This window comes from Setaria italica, chromosome VII (assembly GCF_000263155.2).
Source record: "Setaria italica strain Yugu1 chromosome VII, Setaria_italica_v2.0, whole genome shotgun sequence".
NCBI classification, from domain to species: Eukaryota; Viridiplantae; Streptophyta; class Magnoliopsida; order Poales; family Poaceae; genus Setaria; species Setaria italica.
Window position 1 is genome coordinate 30352986 of NC_028456.1, and position 8604 is coordinate 30361589.

General features: G+C 45.4%; 1 protein-coding gene across 2 annotated transcripts; it reads left to right on the plus strand.

Annotated features, from left to right (window-relative positions):
- Positions 1–1462: 1462 nt before the first annotated feature.
- LOC101770781 (peroxisomal (S)-2-hydroxy-acid oxidase GLO3) lies at positions 1463–5377 on the plus strand. 2 transcript variants are annotated; one of them, XM_004976801.3, is made up of 12 exons: positions 1463–1618; positions 2105–2253; positions 3068–3192; positions 3272–3318; positions 3413–3490; positions 3579–3703; positions 3804–3870; positions 3958–4020; positions 4192–4261; positions 4365–4465; positions 4636–4740; positions 4846–5377. In XM_004976801.3, exons 2-12 carry the CDS (start codon positions 2114–2116, stop codon positions 5026–5028), a joined length of 1104 nt encoding a protein of 367 aa, XP_004976858.1. In that variant the 5' UTR covers positions 1463–1618; positions 2105–2113; the 3' UTR covers positions 5029–5377. The 2 variants fall into 2 exon arrangements, with proteins under 2 accessions (XP_004976858.1, XP_004976859.1); XM_004976802.2 differs by having other exon boundaries at positions 1522–1618; positions 2112–2253.
- Positions 5378–8604: the final 3227 nt, after the last annotated feature.

The window sequence follows — 8604 nt, forward strand, 5'->3', positions numbered from 1 at the left end:
GACCGTGCAGGGGCTAAGGAAGCACAGACGCCGACGTGTGCTCTTGCATAGTTGCATTATTGGAAAGGATTCATCCTTTCATGGTTTTGCTGTGGAAGCAGAATCCGGAAACCGCTCAAGTAATAAACTAGTGCTCTGCTGAACAAGTCCGAGAATTGCTCTCTAGGCATTGGCAATACGATGTAAGGAAACACTAGGCAGGCACAGCGAAATTCATTGTTTATAACTCTCACAATTCAACGAGATCAAACTAGGCTAACCACTTAGCCAAGCTTCTCTAGCTGAAACACAACAACTTGTACACTGAAATACTTTAATATGTTATCACTTGGATTGGATATAACGTAGGCTTCTCCTGATGCAAATTTCTGAATAACGCACGCACTCTTGACGAGTTGATAGCTCCATCAGTTTGACACCGACCTCTTTGCGCAAGAAAAATTGTAGAGGTTAAGGTAATAACGTCATCCAACCCGGCATCTGACAGTCTCCAAATTGAGATGCGAAAGGAAATACTTCACTGGATCTTTGCCCATGAGGCCATGACACATCGTTGTAAGTGTCCTGGAGCAGTGGAGATGATCACAGTCCATGGAGTTCTATGCATCTAGTGTAGTTTTCTCTTTGTAGGTACAGAGTTGTTCTTTTTTTCTTTTTTGCAGTACTAGGTTTTCCTCCTATTGTCAGGGTCTAACAGGATTACAGGAACTCCGTTTCGTGTGCTGATCTGCGTTGGATACCTATGAAATTCTGAGTTCCAAATGGGACCCGAATTAAAGTTTTGGAATATTCAGATTCGGTTTATTAAAGCCTTGTAAAGATCACAATAGGCAGGACTTTAGAACTGATTATATCTTTGAGTATAGCCTTAATTACCTAATTAGCCTTTTGTGAAGACGCAAGCATAGCCAATTAGTAAATTATAGTTGTGTTCTAGTTCTTGAACTCCAACTAGATACATCAGCCTGTCCAGTCGAGACTTAACGCGACGATTTGCGTCCACAAGCTGAAATGCTTTTATGTGATACTAGTTGGACTGGACATAAGATTCCATGCATGCGCTTTGGATGCTGCAGAAAAGAATCATGTCTGTTCATGCCAATTAGCAGAGGTGACACACTGACCCAGCAGAATGGCAGGAATCTGAGGATGTTTTATGCGGCAGAGACAAGCGCACAACTCAAAACTCAAGTTGGTGTCTGCTCTGTTCTATCCTGTCTTCAGCATCCATGTCCATGCGTCGTGCCGTCGATTTTCCAGCGACAATGCAATCAGGAGAGGCCGAGTAGCTACAAAAATTACAGTGCAGTATAACAAAAAATAAACAACATCTATGGTATCACGCACTGATTTGAAACATTTTCTCTGAATCGTGGTCTAGTTGTCCATTCAGATTCAGAAATGCACACATGGCATGCCAGTGAGAACTCAACTCGGCCCTCACGGGCGCATAACAGTGACCACCGCACCGGGACCATCCGATCTGAGACTCGAGGGTTTAAGTACCCACACGGCCGCACGGCCACACCACGAGACCCCTGCTCCAACTCCAATCCACCACTCCGAGGCACACGGGCAGCCGTCACAGCCTCGACCGCTTCGGCTTCCCCCGCGCTTAGTGAGTTCTTCTGATCCTCCCCTGAAATCTTCGCATCTGATCATTTCATTTGGTTTCTTTCACCCGGCCGGTTGGGTCCTGTTCTTTTATGAGTTCTTCTTGGCGTGTAAGTAAATCTGCGCAAGGATGGGGTGATCCTTTTTCCTTCGGTTGTTGAAATCACTCGGATCGATTTGCGTCGTTGCAGTGCTGATTTGTATGATATATTTTGAGGGTCTGCTAGGTTACCAGAAGAACTTCTGATTCCACGAACCATTCAGGGGTTGATCTCTTTGTCCATGCTTCGATGTTGGTCTTTCTTGATTTCTCTGTGTTGAACTATACGGCGATACCCATCTTTTCTTGTCATTTTTCTTCATCAATCTCCAAAGAGCAACGGATGGTGTTGATGGTGGGAACTTGAGTTGGTGCCATCTGCCATGAGCAGATCAAAACTTATCTGCAGTGTCGATGACTGGAAGTAACTGAGATAATCATTTTGGGCAGAGATCAGAGATGGAGCTAATCACAAATGTCACCGAGTATGAGAAGCTTGCGAAGGAGAAGCTGCCGAAGATGGTGTACGACTACTACGCCTCCGGTGCAGAAGATCAGTGGACTCTGAAAGAGAACAGGGAGGCCTTCTCCAGAATTCTGTAAGCTAAGCTACCTTCCAAAATAGCTGTATTCGCTTGGTAGCACACTGCTGATTCAACTGTTCTTGGTTTATGCACATCAGCAATTAATTCACTTAAAGTAAGTAACTTTATGAGAAACGTTCAGAAGAAGTATACAACGATGACATATATTTTTGATATCTGATAGAAACTGTCGTGTGAGTTGATAACCATGTATCACTCCAAAATTTTAGAGAAAGGGTAGGAGAGGGCACAGAGGGGCCTCCAGCCATTGTGGAAAACGTACAGCTCCATGACAACAATTAGTCTGAGGTACCTTTGTCCAATTTTTTAGTCCAAGGGGATAAACTTGCCTTTGATTATTATAAGTAAATGGTAGCAAAAGTGGACCAATCACATTGAGTAGAGGACAAGAGATCATATGAGCCTTGTGACTTGTGGTCTGGATGGTCAAAAGAAGATGGCAACTTCATTAGGTACTCTCAGATAAGACACATGACATCAGTAATGCATGCACATGTGCAAATATATTCTCCGCTCATGTGCTTCAGCTCTTTGATAATTGACTAAACTCCGAATGTCTTGTGCCGATGATGCTGGAGAATTTTTTTAAAAAAAGATTTTCGCAATAAGAGTAGGGATTAATTGTCTACAAAACAGGCATTGACAAAAATCGATGATTTACTGTGTGCACTCCACACCCTTAAAAAAAAGCCTAAAATTTGAAGCTTGAGAAAAAGGAAATGTTACATGTGGTATTTTTATATGAAATGTATCAATCCATATTTTCTTCACGGAGAACCTTATATCTTTCCATGGCAAATGATTATAGGTTTCGACCACGCATACTGATTGACGTCTCCCACATTGACATGACCACAAATGTCTTGGGTTTCAACATTTCCATGCCTATCATGATTGCCCCCACAGCCATGCAGAAAATGGCTCATCCTGAAGGTTCAGACAAATGTTAAATTGCAATTTTCTACTCATTTTCCAATGGAAAATTCTCAAGGATAAATTATCTGGAATGCAGGAGAGCTTGCTACGGCAAGAGCAGCAGCCTCTGCAGGAACAATAATGGTTTGAAAGATCACAACTGCTTGTGACACCTCTAGTATCACCCAAACACTAACCCATTGTGCTGATCCTGTGACTGTTCTTTATGTTTTCTCAGACATTGTCCTCATGGTCTACTTCTAGTGTTGAAGAGGTTAACTCAGTTGGGCCAGGGATACGTTTCTTCCAGCTTTATGTATGTATTATCTGCATGAACCTACAAGAAGCATTGCTTCTGTTCTGTTCATCAGACTGACCTTAGCGTATATCATGGTCTCCATCAGGTCTACAAGGACAGGAATATAGTTCGGCAACTCGTGAAAAGGGCTGAAATGGCTGGCTTTAAGGCTATTGCACTCACTGTTGACACTCCAAGGCTTGGCCGCAGGGAAGCTGATATAAAAAACAGGTGCTAATCTAACAACTGAATCCAGTATGTTGCACGGATCAAACGTTCATTTTTAAGGTAGGATTTTTACAAACTGCATATGTACTCTGAAACCATGCAGATTCACCTTACCTCCGCATCTGGTGTTGAAAAACTTTGAAGCGCTGGATCTTGGCACGATGGACAAGGTTATATGAAAATGGAGCTTGGCATAAGGCTGTAAAAACGTATCTATTTTGTCAGGTCTTCTTACCAAATATTTTCTGATGTATCAGACAAATGATTCTGGCCTTGCTTCTTATGTTGCTGGTCAAGTTGATCGCACTCTTTCCTGGAAGGTATCATGCGTACACTCTGGCAGCTTCCTGAGTTTCATACAAGAAATAATCTGAACTTAAATGTAGATGGGAGAAAGTCCATAATAAACGTAATGCATTAGCATCTTATTCTACATGCATCAGTGTTCTATGAAGCAATAAAATACTGGTAACGAGTGATGCACAATGCAGGATGTCAAGTGGCTACAGACAATTACCTCGTTGCCGATCTTAGTGAAAGGAGTCGTGACTGCAGAAGACAGTAAGTGTTCAGTTTCAGACTTTCCAGACTCTGAGATGCAGCTTCACTTTCACACCAGCTTTTCTTATGGGCTGTAATCACACGAAACATATACGCAACGCAGCTAGACTTGCAATTGAACATGGCGCTGCTGGGATCATCGTGTCCAATCATGGTGCCCGTCAGCTAGATTACGTTTCTGCGACGATCAGCTGTCTGGAAGAGGTACACTAACCAATCTCCTTTTGGAGCTTCAGGAATTTCGTTTTCAGACTAGTGCAGGCACCTTCAGTGTGAGACTGAACAAATGACTCTTCAGATTTGCTACTGAAACTTCCTTACTTCCATCTTCCATATCTTCTGACATTTTGACGAAAAGTGTCATTTGAATTCAGGTCGTCAGGGTAGCGAAGGGCCGGCTGCCAGTATTCCTCGACGGCGGCGTCCGCCGTGGCACGGACGTGTTCAAGGCCCTGGCGTTGGGAGCCTCAGGAGTATTCGTACGCGCACGCACCCACTGCTAATTCTTCTACCTCGTGCAAGCTGCGGTTTCACAATGCAAAGTATTTCAGCCTGACAGCTGACGCTGCTGCTTGGTCCTGCAGATCGGGCGGCCGGTGCTGTTCTCGCTGGCGGTGGACGGCGAGGCCGGCGTGCGGAAGGTGCTGCAGATGCTGAGGGACGAGCTGGAGCTCACCATGGCGCTCAGCGGCTGCACGTCGCTGAGGGAGATCACCCGCGCCCACGTCATCACCGACGGCGACCGGATCGGCCGCTCGCGGCTGTAGAGCGTGCGGTGCAGATCAGGTGATGATCGATCGAACTGTCCCCTGAAGATGTGTGTACGTTCATTAGCCGATTCGAGATACTGCAGCTTGTAGCTATTGTGCTTCCATGTGATGTCAGGCAAATAAATAGGCTGCGACAGCGTGTTAATTAGCCGGTTCACGACGTTTGCAGCGTTGTTTGCAGTTGGCAGTGTTAATTGGTGATTGATTCTGGGTTTCTGCCAAAGCAAACTGCAAAAGGAGTCTGAAGTTTCGGCCTCATTGAGTTGCAGGGTTTATAATTTTTACTGAATCACCAGCCACCAGTGTACGAGATGAACGTTGATAGATGATGATATGGCTACCATCATGCTCGATGCTTTGGCTCGGGTAACACGAGCACGTAAAAGAAGTGAATGATTTGTTGGGGAAGTGAAGAACAAAAATTCTACCACAAGCTTGCTACAGGCCCTGTTTGGACAAAGCTGTTTTTTTTTTACGCTAGCAACCATCTCTCTTAATTTCGTACAACATTAGAACCACGACTCTATTTAAGGACGTAAATTCGCAAACTTAAGGTTACTAGCTTAACCATGTTATTATTTTTATTTTTTCGAAGATTCATATTGCCATGTTATAAGCAGGGATCAAAATTTTGCTCGAAATTTCGTGAATTTCGGTCTTTCGGTTATGACTGAAATCACTGTTCTACTCACCGAAAGATCTACCTCTTTTACTCAAATTTCGTCTGAAATTTCACGAATTTCGGTCATTTCAATGGGACCGGAAAATTTGCCGAAAATGAAATCTAAAACCCTGGTTATAAGTACCGGTAGAGAGATGCTTATAAGTTTAAAATAGGTGCCTTGAAGGGTTCTAACGAACTTGTGGTGCCAATCCCGAATCTAAGACTGTCATGCCATCTCGGATGCATTGAGTTGATAAATGAAATATGCCCCTTGTGTCATTTTGTTGTGTTCATGGACTGGTCAAGTATTTTATCTTGTATGAGTTGAAGGCAGGGTGAACCACGGGATTAGGGGCGGTTGGATGAAATGAAACCCCCTGTGCCTCAGGAGTATTTGTAATCTCCTGCTGGATTACTCTTGATAGTCTGACTGAAGAACGCATGAACATACGGTGAATGCTTACTACACACACTCCTTGACCGAGTGGCAAAACGCGCCTTGTTGCTTCCTGTCATCTGTCAGATCGGCCGGCCGGTGCTGTTTTTTTTCTAAACTTTGGCAGGAGCACTGCCTTGCATTTAAAAGAGATATAGGTTTAAGGTTACATAACTAGAACTATTACATATAATTTGGTTTTTCTCAGCTATGCGCATAAATAAAGCATGAACATACTAATTAAGATAAATGGTTGTTCGTCTCACAGCAGTGGTGTCCCGCAGGCCCTTCTTCTGGTCATCACTTCTTCTCGAATTAGCTTAAAGACTTGGTCTGGTCGAACTGTGGTGTGATTGAAGATCCTCCCGTTTCTTTCCTTCCAAATGTTCCACACCACGTACATTAGTATTGCTGTTGCTGATCTTGTTAGGAGCCATTGGTGTCAGGAAACTTTCCCACCAAACCTGGATATCGCCACGCTGACCTTCAACCAGATTGTCACCCGGTGCAAACCAGTTAGCAATCAGTAGCCATACTTCTTTGGAGTAGCAACATTGCAAGCAAATGTGATATGCCGTTTCTGGTTCTTGGTCACGTAGAGGACACATCTCTGAACAAGGACGGCGAGGCCGGCGTGAGCGACGCGCTGCGGATGCTCAAGGACGAGCTCGAGGTCGCCATGGCGCTCAGCGGCTGCGCGTCGCTGAAGGCGATCACCCGGGGCCACGTCACCACCGAGAGCGACAGGAACAGGATCTATCGCTCTTTGCTGTAGTCTGAAACTCCCAGGGCCGTTGAACGCCATGGTGTGTACTGCTGTCAGAATGGATTCAGAGATTCAGTGTCCTGAGACTTCTGCAGTTCTTGTTGCAACTTGCGATGGTTTTGCACATCTGCAGTCCTGAGACATCTGCTTCTCTGGCTCTCTGCCGTACTATATAGGGGGTGATTGGTTCGCTGCATATAGGCGCAACCAGCTCTCCGGATGCAATGTCCGTCTGATTGGTTACCTGAGCCAGCCATGGGGCCTGTCCCGCGGGGTGCAAAAGGCCATCCAGAGCCTGACTCCCGAGATACGCAGGAAACCTTCGTTTCCTCGGAGCCTGGCTGGCGCAATGCAGATGCGAGCGCTTGGGCCAGCGTGCAGACAGACAAAAGCGGCTCCGGTGTGCTAGTGAAGCAGGTAACCAATCAATATCTCTTATCAGCCTGGCTGCACAGCAACGTAAACCAAATAAAAGAGCATTGCACTTCGGGAGCCTGGCCAGTGGAGGCCTGCATGGCTGGTACGAGTGCCGCCGGAAGGAAACCAATCGGACCCATGATATTCATCAGGACAATGAGGTCGAGATTTGCATTCTCTCTGCAATGTGATGCTTTGCTCGCTGCCACAAGTCTCAGGGCCCAGGGCCCACCTGCAGCTTTGTTGGGTGCGTATTAGCTGGTCTAAGGTTGGAACCCCTTTGTGTGTAAAAGAGGTTTAAAATAGGGTCTAAAGGCTTGTAGGTAAGGATTAAGGATTTAATTGTAATATTCAGGAACCTCTTTATAAAGTTTAGGGACCTATCTGTAATATTTGACCCTATCAATGGAATTAATATAAACAGTCACCTCCTCATCTCTATAAATAGAGCTCTAAGGCTTGGAGGAGAGGACTATTGGCTATTTGTTCACTTTGTTCACTTGTTCACTTACTTGCTCTCTCCTTTCTCCTTTTCTCTGTAACCTGTTTCCCAACATGGATATGATCCCAATAGTTTTGCTGCAAGGTTCTTGGCAGCCTCGAGGGATTTTTGTCGGTGGCTGTGCTCTTGTCTAGCTTCTCTTTGATGAACCACCGAGGGTGATGGTATATAATTGACCATGCTTAGTAACTTGCTTGGCACCTTCGATCCGTGAAATTGTTAAGCTTGAGTTTGATGAGACCTTGTAACCTGTGTTCCAGCGAGGGTTCTTGTCTAGCTTGTTATTGATGCATGGGGACTTGCTGCCAAGCTGTAATGGCGAGCAGACTTTGACGATGTTGCATTACATGACGGCTCACTTCAAGGATGCATAAAAACTACTATGTATGGGTTTTAACTTTTCTGCGTGTGGTCCAGATCCCAGAGCTTCGGCGGACGAAAGCTCCTTTTCCTGTTTCTTGCTTTCTTCACAATATGAGGCTATGTTGCAAGGGTTCGGTTCCAACGATACTTCGAGGATTCTTGGGTAGCAGTTTCGAGTTGCATGCAGCGTACGGTGATGAGTGCGGCTTCGATCGATAGTCTGCACCCTCGCTTTGCCTTGATGCCTGGCAACCTCGCATGCATGCAGGACTGACTGTAACGAGATTGCTGCCGAGTTGCTAAGTTGCCAAAACTAGAATGCAGCTTTCCTCCTCGAGGTCGGCCATGAGGATTGTTTCCACGAGGGTCGAGCTTGCCGCGGATGTTGGCGCTTGCCGCGAGGGTACGGTGGAGCTTGCCGGAGG

Excerpts from the sequence above, each read along its gene's own strand:
- LOC101770781 (XM_004976801.3), top strand. The coding sequence starts at position 2,114 with ATGGAGCTAATCACAAATGTCACCGAGTATGAGAAGCTTGCGAAGGAG. Across the intron at positions 4,021-4,191 it reads ATCGCACTCTTTCCTGGAAG|GATGTCAAGTGGCTACAGAC; the intron begins GTATCATGCGTA and ends TGCACAATGCAG. Across the intron at positions 4,262-4,364 it reads AGTCGTGACTGCAGAAGACA|CTAGACTTGCAATTGAACAT; the intron begins GTAAGTGTTCAG and ends TACGCAACGCAG.